Source organism: Leptosomus discolor, chromosome 14 (genome assembly GCF_034619465.1).
Source record: "Leptosomus discolor isolate bLepDis1 chromosome 14, bLepDis1.hap2, whole genome shotgun sequence".
NCBI lineage: Eukaryota > Metazoa > Chordata > Aves > Leptosomiformes > Leptosomidae > Leptosomus > Leptosomus discolor.
Window position 1 is genome coordinate 8,154,589 of NC_141404.1, and position 14,288 is coordinate 8,168,876.

General features: G+C 42.4%; 1 protein-coding gene across 1 annotated transcript; it reads right to left on the bottom strand.

The window, feature by feature from the left end:
* Positions 1-599: 599 nt before the first annotated feature.
* NPTX2 (neuronal pentraxin 2) lies at positions 600-10,128 on the bottom strand. The gene is made up of 5 exons (XM_009953503.2): positions 9,676-10,128; positions 8,018-8,234; positions 4,330-4,574; positions 2,759-2,938; positions 600-827 (listed from the first exon to the last, which is right to left on the bottom strand). Exons 1-5 carry the CDS (start codon positions 10,126-10,128, stop codon positions 600-602), a joined length of 1,323 nt encoding a protein of 440 aa, XP_009951805.2.
* Between the last annotated feature and the right edge of the window lie 4,160 nt (positions 10,129-14,288).

Consider the following 14,288-nt stretch of genomic DNA (forward strand, 5'->3'; position numbering starts at 1 on the left):
TAGAACAGCATGTCTCAAACACATTGCCTCATCATAAAATAAGGATTTCTAATCTGCAAATTAAAAAGCAAGACCCTTGCACTTGGACAGTGGCTGTTCTGCTCTACCCATAGTTGCACCATAACCACTGTAGTGTAAGGATTAGGTGATCTCTTTAAAAAGGGCTAAAAAAGAATGGCTTCAATTCAAAGGGGAGACGTTAGACTGGAAGGAAGGATTCACATTTAGCCTGTTAATCCTAGTGCTTTGTCAGCACTGCACATTGTCAACAGGAGTACTATAGTCAACACGTGCACGGCTGCTCCCCCTCCCTGCCAGTACTAACCTCAGGGCCTAACCGAAAGGCTGCTGCAGGCCAAAGCATGGTTTTGGATCAGGCCATAGGAAAGCGAGGGCTGCTCTAGCCAAGAAGAGCTTCTTTCATTGTCAGGCTCAACGCCCCAAACTAGCAGCTATCTTTGCACTGAGGCCGTTTACTCAATTTTTTTTATTCTTTTGAGGAGTTAAGATTGGGGAAGGGCAGAGAGAAAAATAAGTGCTTTAGATCGCACAGAAGATTGTCCTACTAAAGGGGGCACTTGAATGGGAAACAATTGCAGCTATAAATCTAGCAGACGCTCTTCACATGTCTCCACAGGCCATTTAGTAGCACCTCCAAACACATCAACGTTGTTATCAACCCAGGGTATGATGTTGCCAGGCATGTTGGTAGAGCAGTTAGCAATATTCATGATGTCTTCAGCTTTTAAGACCCTGTCCCATATATTGAACTGGCTCATCTCCCCAACGAAGGCTTGAGTTGCATCAAATCTTCCTCCTACTGTGTCCTTTAGGCACACAAGAGTTAGGATTAGATGAGAAGGTTATTTCAGCATTTTTTTCTTCAAACTTGAAGACCCTCCCCCCCAGCCACACTGCTAGAAGGAGGGCAGAGCTAGGTCAGAGACAAAACAACTTCAGTTTCTAGAAGGGCTACTTTGAACAAGATGTTCTATGGAATAGTTAAAAGCTCCAATCTGAAATGTGTCAAAACAATTCAGAGCAAACGTTAGTGACTGTATACCATCACACAAAGGCTATAGATAATTAACCCTGCCCCCAAGCAGTAGAGTAGAAAAGCAGCTTTTAAATAACGAGGCTAAGTTAGGAGCCATTTTGCAAGATTGGCACAGGACAACTTCAGCAAGAGCTGCATAGATGTGTAAGATTACTCCAAAAGCTTTACAGCTATAGATTAAAGTAACTGCAGCCCTGGACCTGCTGTCTGCAGGGCCTGTAAGATGAGATCTTTGGATCTAAAAACACAGGCTTTTTCAGGTTGTACCAAATGACTAACTCACATTGCTATTGCAAAAGCTTAAGTATTTGCTTGCTCCATCCACTACTAAAGGACAGAAACCACCCATTTTGTGCAATCACACTAACATGAAACAGATAGTGTAGGATAGAACCAAGCATAGTGTAGGCAAATGTCATGAGAGAGTTGCAGAAGAGCTGCCAGCCACTTAGTAGTGAGCTGAAGCATCTGCTATGCAGAGTATTAGGATTCTGAATTTACCATTCTGTCATTTATGTCATGGATAAGTATCTGCTAAAATCAGTATCAGGACAAAACTAATTTTTCATTGCCCTGTTGTGAACCTGGGAATCCTGAAGAAAGGCTATTTCCTGTTACTCATTACAATTTTTTTTTTTTAAGTATATGTATAATCATACAAAGAACAGTGAGAGAAAAAAAGTGAAGAGCCACACAATTCATAGGCAATAGCTTAATGAGATGTTCACTGGAAGAGTAAGATTCAAAATCCTTTGGGTTTTTTCAATATTCAAAAAGGACTTATCCTTACCCTCACAAATGCTTTCAGGGGGCAATACTAAAATTCAAACTTTATTAGCGTTCACATTAGGAGAATTATTTACCCACATCTCCAATGATAAAACAAATTAGAGTTCATCCCTTTCACTTCAGAGTCATCTTTAAGGTAGACAAATTCTGAACAAGTGATAGACTACTATTCTAAACCTGTGTTACATGCCTGAAGAGCTGCAGAATTCAGTCTGGAGGGAGTTCTATGTAGCAGGCCAAATTATCAAAGATCATGGTATACCCACAAGCACTCCAGTGCCCACAGCTGTTATTCCCCTCACCCTCATACACATACTTTCCTTGGTCTACGCCAGGGCTTAAGGACTAACATTTTTACTATTCTTGAGATAAGAGGAAAGGGAAGGGAAAACCAGTAAACTGCTAAGGGGGGCAGTAAATTTGGCTTCAATTTAAAAAAAATAAAACAAATCAAAGCCATTATACTTGGTTTGCTTTCAGCAAGCTCCTTTTTGACTGCTCATACAACAACGCTGACCCATTTTGTCCTTTTCTGTAACTTCGGTGGCCACATTTCTAGCTACCAGTAATCTAGCTTGAAGGATTTAATTTAAGGCATAATTCAGATCACTAATGAAGTTGCACACTGTAGCATTAAAAGTGCAAATACGAATGGCTGCAACATGAATACTCCGAATATTTAATAAATGAAATAAGATATACCAATGTGTGATTGCATTAATTATTTGTTGCTTTGTTGTAATCTTTTGCTACTGTGTATGCAACAGAACAAAATGTTTAAAAAAAGAGAAATTTTCTTACAGCTACTGTTTCTTTGAGGAGTTTTGGGTTTTTGGGGTTTTTTTTTGTGTTTTGTTTTGGTTTTGTTTGTTTGTTTTTTTTAAAAACCCTGGAACACACTTATTCACTCACCTGCTCCTGACCCAGGATCAAGACACCTCCAGGTTTAATCGGGTGCCAAGGTGCAAGATTCTCCCCAGTGCCAAGCTTCTCTCCATCCTGAAAAGCCTCCCACATTCCATCTCTTGTTGTCCATGTTATACAAATATGATGCCATTTTCCATCACTAATGAAGAGAGGGAGCTGGGCAACCTACAAAAAAAAAGAAGAATAACACATGTTGCAAACCAAGTTTACCAGTTCAAGCACACCATTAAAAAGGGACAGTACTTATTGTCCTCAGAAGCAAAAAATTCAGAGTAGAAGTTAGTCCACATATTTCTACTTTGTCCTAGCTCTCCTGTATTCAGGAATACAATGTTTTTTATTCTAGATGTGCACCTTTGTTTCACCTAGAATCAAGTGACACAAGTACCAGAGTCTAAGCTGCTATCAGTCTATTGATCCTGCGTATTAACCTCTGGCATTTGTTGTTTAAAATTTCAGTGCTCAGTCCTCACTTTCCACCCAGTGTTCATGTCAAGTTTCTTTTAATGCGGGGTTTGTCTCTACCATTTGCAGTAACAACTCTGACAAATGGATTTGCCTGCTTCCAGTAAAACTTGTGGGAACTATTATAGAGCTCCAAATAAGGAGGAATTATGCTCCTTTAAGAATTTGATCTGAAAACTTAATCATGTCAACATAAAGACACAAATGCAATAGGCTGTGGAGAAGCTGTGATGTGGGAGAAAGAAAAGCCTCACAGAACATTAATAGTACTGACATATTGAAGAGAAAAAGTTATTGCTAAAGATAAGCAGACTCAAGTTTCTTTCTCTTCCACAAACCATTGAAAACAACCAGCTTTTCACTTTTATTGATTTGGGAGGATGATAGAACTGTTAAGTCCTTAACTAGCCACATGATTGAACCACCCGAATTGTGCTGTAAACACCTGATCCCTCAGAGACCAGCAAGTTACTAGGAAACCTAACTGAAGGTTGGGAGAAAGGAAGTATTTATAACCTGTTTCAATGAGTCTTATTTTCCTCAAGCCTTATTCTGAAGCTTGTCAGAAACCATTGGTGATATGAACTAGTGTGACACAATTGGTTTTTATATCTGAAGTCTGAAAAAAAATGTATTTAAACTGATGTTCAGTCACCAAGCATAATAAAGCTAGCCACAACTACATTCCTTTTGCTCTGTCTTCTGCAAAATTCATTTTATCTTTCTAATCAGAAATGTTAGAAATATAGAAATGCAACTGGCTTAGATCTTGCAGGTTTTGCAATAGTGTGGTTTCAAATATTGCTTCCGTTTCTTAAAACAAAAACTCAAGAAGCCAAGATCTGCGTGTAACTTCAGAGGACACGTGTGCACATCTAGATGTTAGGCTGCTTTGTCTCACCACACAAATACAGGTACTATTTGACCTTGTTTCGAGTACTTTTATGACTTTGCAAACAGATAAACAACAACGGACAAGTAGACACCATCTCAAAGGCGCAGAGCTGGCTTCTCTCGGAAAGAAAGAGTTACTAGAGAGGTACCAAGGGTTGGGCCTTATTCTGATTATGTAGATAATAGTCAGTTCTCACCTTATCATTAATTAGCAGTTCAATTGGATTATTTCCCCATTCTATGAGGACAATTTCATTAGCCTGCCCAGGAACAGCATATGAGAATGGAGTGCCAATTCCAGGAGAAGCACTTGATCTCAACCACAAGCACACAGTAAAAGCATACAGCTCTGGCAGAGTCTTCTTGATCTTCCCATACAAGTAGTTTGTCCGAAGAGGAAGGGAGACTTTGAATTCATCAGGAGACTTAAATGCACTGTTACCTAGAATTACATTGAGGAAGAAAAACCTTTAACACTAAACAAAACAATGTGTTTGTAATTCAGGTTAAGAAACAATATAATTGATAATCTCTGGAATTTTAATCACTTTAGAGAGGTACACAAAGAAAAAAAAATCAAAGCAGTATTACTGAATGTCAATTTTGCAGCACAGAAAAATACAACCAGATTTTACACAGCTCATGCTAATTACTTAGTTTCTTTTTTCCTGCTTATTTAGAGCAAAAAATAAACGGCAGAAAACTAATGAGAGGATGTTAAATATTTTCTTTCTTCATTGCTTAGTTCATGGCTAGAGGCCTGCCCATTTCAAACAATTCAAACTGTTTTAAAAGATATTTGCTGTTAGTAAGCATGGTTTCTCTGGTACACTCATTATTAAAGTATCACAGTGCTTCAAAACCAGTATTTCTTTTCCTCCTACTGCTACACAGGGCACTAGCAGCAGCATCCCCATTTTACAGATAGCAGGCTGGGAAACAGGTTGATGCTCTCATTTTGGGTGGCCAGTCTGAAATAGGAAAAAGCTGACATATTCCAGAAAGCTGAGTTAGTCAGTAGAACTGTTTTCTGTCCCATAGACAAATCAGCGGGAGATCTTAACAAAAACAAAGCTGAAATTCAAAGTGACCTAAAAAACACAATATCAAGTTATGAACTATGAAAGCATTAGACATTTGTTTTAATATAAAAGCAGAAATTACTATTTAGTTTTTTCTAAAAGATGTAATAAAAATTAGCAAGATATTCCAGAGATGTTTATGAAATTGAGAATGCTTAAGACCAAAACTTCCTAAAGTTGCAATACTCTGTATGTAGTTGCTTACTAATAATTTTCTAGATTTAAATATTAAGAAGCAAGAAATCCTACATTGTGCCACAAAAACCCCACAGTTCTTTAGTAGGAATGTCACCCTCAACCTTTTAGCAACCTGTTCTGAGTCCCACTCATTTCCTTTACTCGCATTCCCGAAACAAACTCAATCTCCTTGCCAAACTTCATACTCCAATCCACATGAAGAGCTGTTGTCACAAAAGGTTGCCACAATTCTCATATGTAGTTTTTAAACAACTGGCATTCTCTCAGTCCCCATTCTCAGAAGCAACTGAAGTGTTTTGATGGCATTTTTCACAGAACGAGGGGGTGGAAGAAGCAAAAACTTGTCTGATGCTTGCATCTGTCTTGATGAACTTACAGACCAAAACCTGAAATATTCTAAATTCTAAGCAAAAAATCCACAGGCTTTTAGGGCTAATGTTGAACAACCTCAACTAGGCTGGTACAACCAATCTCACATATTAAAAAAAAAAATGGAAACATACTCCATTAAGAGCACTAGTCACCCAGTGAAAGAACTTAAGGAAGCAATAATGGGTTGAAAAAGAACAAACAATATTCATCTTTTATATTTTTCAGTTTGCTCTCATGACTTGAAAACATCCACAACTCCAAATGATAACAAAATCCTCCTGTTCTGGGCAATGGACACACGCACACGGTAAAACAATCCTTTTCCTAAAGAATCTGAACTATTTTTGGGCAAGAAATACTGTTATTCCCTTTCAGAGATGGAGAAAATAGACATAGCAAGTGACCTGTTCACATCTCCAAAGCCAGGAATCACATTTAGTCCAAACACTATTAGTTGCAGGATCATTCCTCCACCCAGTCCTGCTTTTTAATGCATCATCTACTGCTATTGATGGAGAAAACTGGTGAAGGAATTACCAGAAGACTTTGGGAATCCCAACATTTGTACAAACTTCAAACTCCTCTGCCCCACTGCTAACTAAAGACAGCTGTCACAACTACAGATAAAATCCAAAGTTCATAGTGTCACTTTATAAGGTCAGGTTTTTCCTCCATTTATTTAGTCTGAGGACAACAAGGAGCTTATAACACTAGTTAGTTGTCAGGAGGGGATGCTAAACAATACGGCATTTAAAATAAAAGCACAATAGAAACATCATTTTCAAAAGAGGCAAGATCACTTCAAATATTGTCTGCATTTAATCTACAAAATCATTAAGTTCTTAGATCATTATTACCCTCACATTGATTTGACAGAGGCACAGAACAGCTAAGCTGCTCTGTAATAGAGAGCAAATTACACAACTAAAAGAAAGCCTGTGTCTTGGTTCCTGGCCCAAATTCTTCACTTCCCTGGAGACTTAAGACAGCCCTCTCTCCCAACAGAAAAAAATAAAGGTGGGAACAGGCTATTTTTAGCCTAACTAAATTACACATTCTTGTTCTCTTACCACTCCCTTTCTCTTTCTGATGACTTGCTGACATGAGTCACATCTTTCAGAGACAAGGACTCGCAATATTTGCCACATAAGACATCAACAGGCCACTAATTCTCCAGAACTTTAGTTGCAGTTTAGGTTTTTTCTTGGCTCTCTGGAAATACTAAGTGACAGAGCCAGTAGATCTTTTTCCTCATTCCCTTTTCCACTCCTTCACACTTTTTAAATGAAAAAAAAAATAGATACAATATTACACAAATGGATTCATTAGGCTGCATTTTAAAACTCATTATATGTATGTTTGCACCATTTTGAAAGCACATCGATTAAGCTGCTTTTAAGCAGAGAGTCTGTTCACCTTGGAAAAACATTTGAAGATTGGGCAGTGATATTTACTGGTACTCTCGTCCTACACAGTCCACTGTGTAGGTGCATATAGTGAACACAGAAAGATAGTTCTGTTCTTGAGCTCATTCACATGGGTATTTGTAATGCAAATAAACAGACTCTACTCAAACATAGATCTCTAATAATTAATCTAAGTATCTGAATAAATGACTAGGATTAAGAGACTGTCCCCCAGTGGCACCACGTGTAGTCTACTGTAACCTCTGAAGCCTCTATACTAGGGATAGGACACAATTCAAATATCTGCAGTTACCCAAAGTCATAGCCAGCAACAAAAGGAAAGACCCTAGCAATACTTCCAAAGCAGCAGGAAATGGTTCTGTATAAAATATCACTCATTCCATCAAAGGCAGTTGTGCTAATTACGTTTAGCCATTATGATTTTCAGTCCAAATAAAGAAAGGCAGCTCTACTTAGATGTGCACTTGACATTATCTAGGTATTTACCTGACACCAGCGTCACACTTACTCCTATTTCCACTTGCCTCCTTATAGATCTTTCCATCCCACAAATACCGAGTTTCATTCTAACCACCCACACATGCCAAATTAAGAGACATGAAGCCAAAGCCATGCAGAGCCCTGACAAGCAGGAAGCCTGTCACAAAAGGAAAAAAGGGAATCCAGGTATTTGCACTGTCACCTACTCTTTAGTCCAGCACCTTAATTGTCTTTCCCTCAAGGCCCACATTTAGACTACTGCACTAAAAGGAGGGAGTAAACAAAAGTAATCATCATGGGGAAGCATTTAGATTATGTACAATTACCTTTTTCTAGTTCAGACACTCTTTCTAGCAACGCATTCAAGGCTGTCTCTGTCTTCTGCCGGTGGGCTGACGTCTCATTATGAAGCAAAGACTTTTCATCCTCAAGCTCGGCCACTTTGCTCAGGAGTTGGCGTTCCAGGTCTCCAAGCCTCCGCTGAAGCATCTCTCTAAGGTCATTAGGCAGAGCTGTATATGACACATTGGCTCGGAGCTGGTGCTTTAGGGGAAACAAGAAGAAAAAAACCTGTCACTCTTAAAACAGAAACTGTAATGCAGATATGCTCCTGATTTGAAGGGAAGAAAGCAAGATCAGAGTTCTGCAGCAAGTACAAAAGAGGCATTGCTTTTTGGCACTTGTCATGATCAGTGCTTTTATCAGCACTGTAGCTAAACAGGTCCTGAAACAAAAGGGCACTTTTGTTAGAGCCTTCCAGCATTTCATATGAAGGAGTCTCCATACATTTAGGTTCAATAAAATCAATTTAGGGAGCCAGGTCTGACGCACGTCCACTAGTATGGGTACATGTAGCACATTAGTCAATTTTTGCTTTACTTACTGCAAATGACATTGCCAACATAAGTAAACAGAAAAACTATTATTTAACTAAAATTTTAGCTACTTCGAAAGCAAATTTACCAAATGAAAGTTTCATCAGTTTTGATTTGCAGAGTATGGAAGTCAGATGTTCTTTAGATCAACTGTAAGTATTAGCTAGTGAAAGTATTTTTAAACTGCAAAAAACCACACCCCACACTCTCTCAAATAACACTGGTATCTTTAAGGATACTAAGAAACCAGCGGTTCCACCTACTGTATTACTCTAGCAGAGTTTCCCTTCTACAACTCAAAAAAAATGCCTTAAAGACAGCAACGGTAATAAAAGGATGTTACACTACCAGATCATTCAAAAGCAGTCCAGAGTGTTTAGACCTCACAACCTATGGGAAGTTACTTGCCATCCTCACATCATCACTGACTGTTTGGTGGATGGGACACACATGTAGCTCTCAGCGTGCAGAAAGCAAAACAACATCCAGCACAATTTCTGTGAGAATACTCTCTGTAACATATTTCCACAAAAGCCACTCAACCATGGCTACTGTCCAAAGGCTCACGGAAATCACTTACCAGTGAGCTAGGACAAAATCCTCTTTCTGTTCACAGGGGTAGAGAATCAGGCTCTTTTAATTCTATGTCAGCTCTAAATACATCATCTTCACAATCTGCCCAACACAATCTCCTCACTACCACTGGTCTTTGCAGCACCATACACCAAGGTCTTACTGCCCAAGACATCAGCTTTATACTTCAAAACCCATGAAGTCATATTCCCAGAAAGAGAGATTTAGACATGCTAATAGAGCAACTAAGCTGGTGACAAGCAGGAAAATCATAATCTCCCCCCACGCAATGGGAAGACACATTCACACAGGAGCCCTTCAGGTTTTTTACCATTAGGGCAAGCAGATAAATAATGAAGACAGGACAAGCCAACCAAGCAACACGCTCCCGGGGCTGGGCCAGTTTGGATTTCTCTCCAGACAAAGCCCATGGCTGTGTCCACCCATCAGGCCAGAGCCACCGTTACACGTTATGTCGCTCCAAGTTCCCAGGCGGGTGGGCAGGGAGGCTGGCCCACCCCACGCCCTGGCCCTACCTCCAGGCTCTCCAGCCGGTCCTTCAGGGTCTGCATGGTGCGGCTCAGCTGGTCGATGACCTGCGCCGGGTCCCGCGGCAGGTCGCCCATAGTGTCCTTGCCCTTGCCGAGCTCCTTCTTCCACGTCCCCGTGGCGGACTTGCCGTCGGCGCTCTCGCAGCGGCTCAGCTTGCCGGTGAGCTCCCGGATGGCCTCCCGCTGGCTCCCGATGGTTTCCTTCTGCTGCAGGACGGTCTCCCGCAGCTGCAGTACCGTGGCTTTCAGCTCCTCCTCGGGGGGCAGAGCGCCGCCCTGCATGGGCACCGGGGGCAGCGGGCAGCCCGCGCCGGCGGCGTCCAGCGGCAGCGAGGTGCACACGAAGCGGCTCCCCGGCGGGCTCTCCTGCTCCCCCGCCGCCGACCCCCGGCTGCCCGCCGCTACGGCAAGCAGGAGCCCGGCGACTACAGGCAACATTCCGGCCGGTGAGCGGAGCGACGGCTCGGAGGGGAGGCCGGGGCGGGAGCGGAGCCGAGCCGGCCGCCGCGCTGACAGGAAGCCAGTCCCGCCGCGCCGTCCCGCCACACTCCTCACGCCGCTCCCGCGTTCGCCGCCGGCCCGCGGCTTTTATAGGCAGGGCGGGCGCGTGGCGGTAGGGGGGGGGGGGGGGGGGGGGCCGCCCGCCTCGCGCCGCGCGCGCTGATTGGCTGCGGCCGGCGCTGACGCCCGCGGTGCCGGGGGCCGAGGCTGTGCGGGGGGACCCAGCCGGGCGGGACCGGCTGGCGGCGGCGCGGGGAGCGCGTGCGGCGGCGCGGGGCGGGATGGCGGCGGCGGGGGCGCCGCGCTCAGCCCCGGGGCGGCGACGGCCCCTCCGCCGGGTGATCCAGGCCGGAGGGCAGCGGGGCGGGGGGGTGGGGGCGGTCTCCGGGCCAGCCCTCTGCTCACGGCAGCGTCGGCCGGAGCGGGACCGGGCGGCTCAGGGCTGTGTCCGGTCGGGTGCCGGCAACCGCCAAGGGCGAAAGCGGCACAGGGCATTGCCGCCTGAGCCTCAGGCCCGGTGTCCCCACTGGGAAAAAGCTGCTCCCGATGTCCGGTCTGAATCTCTCCCGCTTCAGCTTGCACCCTTGCCCTCCCGCCGCGCCCCGCGGTGAAGAGCCTGCTCCGCCTCCACCCGCTCCACCTCGACGGTCTCCTCTGCCGAACTCGCCGCAGCCGGTCGAGCTCTTTCTTGCATTGGGGGTGGTCAAAACCGGTCACGGTATCTCGATGGGATCCGACCAGTGCCGGGAGCAAAGGGGATCGCCACTGCCCCTCCACCGACCGGCTACGCTCCCGTAAGGCAGCCCGGGATAGTGCTGGCCGGGGCCAGCCAGCGGTGGGAGCTGAAACAGCGGTGGGAGCTGAAACACAGCGCCGTCACCAACTGAGATGCGGTTCAAGTTCTAGATCAGTATTGAAATTCATGATGGAGGGGAAAGGGGCAGGGACTTTTTAAAAAGAAGCTTTAGAAATTTTTGTAGGGTACACTAAGACTATTGTTGGACTGTAAGACCATTGTGGTTTTAGCTGTACTGTTCATGGTATCCAATAGTTTTGATGCTGATCAATTACTTTAAATTTATAATCCGTGAAGGTTTGTGTATTTTTCCAAGTGCCATACAAACATCAGCTGAACAGTTCTTGCAAACTTCTTATGGATATACAATGCTGTTACCTCTCCTGGAAAAACAGAAACAATTTCCTTAGGCATCAGCAGAGGCTGCTCTTAGGACTCTAAAACCTTTGAGTAGAATTTCAGATTTTTAGAAAGTTTATATATGGAAATTAAAGATATTTAACCACAGGGTGAGTTAGCTCTTACTATGAAATACATAACTTTTAAAATAATAATGTATAAAAATAAGGAATAAAGAACATGAATTGAAAAGATTTTTACCTTTTTTCAGCTAAAAATACACACAAGGAGTGTGTATCACAGTGATAGTTAAATCTGGTTTTTCACAGAATGGCAGGGGTTGGAACCTCTGAAGATCACCCAGTCCAACCCCTTGCCCAAGCAGGTTCACCTAGAGCAGGTCGCATGGGAGGACGTCCAGGAGGGTTTTGAACATCTCCAGAGAAGGAACAGGTTTTGTGAAGTCCAGTTTATTTGTTCAACTCCTCCAGCAATGAACTATTTAACAGCCGTGTTAGTCAAAGCCAACTGCAGACGCTGTTAAGCCACACGAGAGATGCAGCTCATGTTGCTTATTCAAGGGGAGAGAACAGGGAGGACAGACGGAGTTCAGTAAGCGACCTTAGAAGCTCCGATTTCTGTCTGAACTCCTTTTGTCTGGAAAACATGTCTCAAGGGACTGTACTACTTCCTGGTGGAATGGAAAAGAAATACTCACTCAAGTACAGAGGCTCTGACTAATTCCTGGTGAGACATTTCGCTCCCATTGAAATCAAAAAGTTATCATTGCTTAATCATTTTGCTGATTAAAATTCTGGATGCTGCAATGTGGAGGACCATGCAAGTACACTAGGAACAACTCATCTGTCAACACAGTGTCCTTCCAGTCCACAGAAGTCCAAGAAATAGTAAAGCCTATATGCAACAATCTGCCAAAATTTTTGCTCTACATGTAAAGTAATTCAGTCACATCTGTATCCCATTATAGCTCATTTCTCCTGAACATCATGTGAAGCAGTATGAAAAAACTTAATAAAATAACTGTAAAATGCTGAGTTTGCCTGTCCTTAAGGCCTGTCACTCTACTGTAGGACAACAGTGGTCTATTGCTTTCATATAGCTTGATTCCACCCTCTGTAATATGAATTGTGATGGTACCCCATGAAAATATCCTTGGATTACTTAAAAATAAACTTCGAAATTTGATCCTGATTTTAAAACCGACTTTACAATTCAGAGCTGTTCTCAAACAGATTTTGACCCAATGCATGACAGCAATAGAGGCATTGCTTCTTTTTCAAGCAATGTATAGCTTGAAGGTTTTGCTTAATTATAGATAGATTTTTATCATAACCTCTTACTCAGGCAAGCTGAGAAGTAATACAAGCAGTACCAAGCAATAAACATCTGACTTCCTAAGTTCTGTAAGGTATGTGGTCGTAAATTGCTCATGACAACAAAAGTATTGTCCTTTGTTACTATACTGTCTCCTTTTGACAGGGGAGGTCAGTAAAACAGGAAAGAATCTCAACAAAGACACAGAAATGTAAGGTACCGCACAACCAGGGCATAAATGTAGAGGAAGGCAGACAGGCATGGAGAAAGGCAGGTATTATCCATTGTCCTTCTTAACATCCTTAACATTTTTCTATGGTACTTCAGTGCTTTCAAAAAAAAACCCCACCCAAACAATATGAATTACCTCACTTCCAGATTCTGAGACCTAAATTTAATGCATGTAGTAATTGACTGAAACACTGTGCATGTAGCCAGTGTTTTTTCATCTCGAAGGCCATACAATCTTCATTTTGAGTGACTAGCATGCAGCAGCACATTATCATAAATAATAAATCATAAATCATTAAAAAATTGAGAAAGTCTATTATTTTTACACCAATATATTACATGTTAATGCGTAACGAAGCTGAATACTTACTTGATAGTTTAAGATGTTTAAAAAAGGAGGGTTTTTTTCCTTATGACCAAGAACAGTTCATAGGCACAGTGATTATATTTCACTGTAGCATAGAAGTTGGGGTAGAGGGGGAAGCACAGCAAGTACAGATAACTTACTATTGCATTTAAGAGGTTTTTAAAACTTCCTGGCTCTGTGGCTGTCAGGCAGCCTATGTGTCAGGCAGCCTAGCATCTCTGCAACCCACAGAATGGATTTTTAATTTTTAATTTAACTTTGACAGTTTCTACTGCCTTCAAAAGGGCTTTATTCTCTTTAGAAACAGCATTTGCATGCTAGCTGCTATCTGTCTTTATCTTTGATGCGCAACCATAATATCTAATACTGGGACTTCAATATGTATGTAAATTGCATTTGGATTCTCAATAATACAAAGGTTTTGTGTTTAGGATGAAGGTCTGGAATTCAGGAGATCTGACATAAAACTTTGGTAACACACTTCTGTCTGGCCACTAACACCATCTTGCAAAAACTTCTACATAAATTAGGAGACTGTGCCTCCTTTTTAATGTGTAGCTTAAGCACTTGAAAGGCAGTGTGCAAGTGACTTCAGATGAAAGACAGACTTCTTATTCTTTTGCTACTTTGGTTTTGTTCCTCTTCCTATTGTCCAGATGTTCAGTGAAATATGGGCCTAACTGAAAGGCTCAACTTGTCTAGACCTACAGATCCAGGTTTAGATTCTTTTTATAGGTGACTTAGAAGTTCATTATTGTAATGAAAGCTAAGCATTTAACTGCCTAGTGAAATTTTTAAAAGCACTAACTGTCCAACTTTGTCGGTAAGTATGTAAATTTTACAGCCTGGCCCTAAGGACATTTGAAAAAAATATCTTTAATTTCTCTACACCTTATTTCTCTGTTTATAAACTCAACATATTGTTCCCTTGCCTCTCTAGCCTTTCTCAGATTATAAACTCTCATCAGGCAGAAATTGTCTATTCCTGTATGTCTGTGCATCACAATGGGACACAGTCTCACCCGATGC

Excerpts from the sequence above, each read along its gene's own strand:
- NPTX2 (XM_009953503.2), bottom strand. The coding sequence starts at position 10,128 with ATGTTGCCTGTAGTCGCCGGGCTCCTGCTTGCCGTAGCGGCGGGCAGC. Across the intron at positions 4,575-8,017 it reads AGTGTCTGAACTAGAAAAAG|GTAACAGTGCATTTAAGTCT; the intron begins GTAATTGTACAT and ends ATGTAATTCTAG. Across the intron at positions 2,939-4,329 it reads AACTGCTAATTAATGATAAG|GTTGCCCAGCTCCCTCTCTT; the intron begins GTGAGAACTGAC and ends TTTTTTTTGTAG.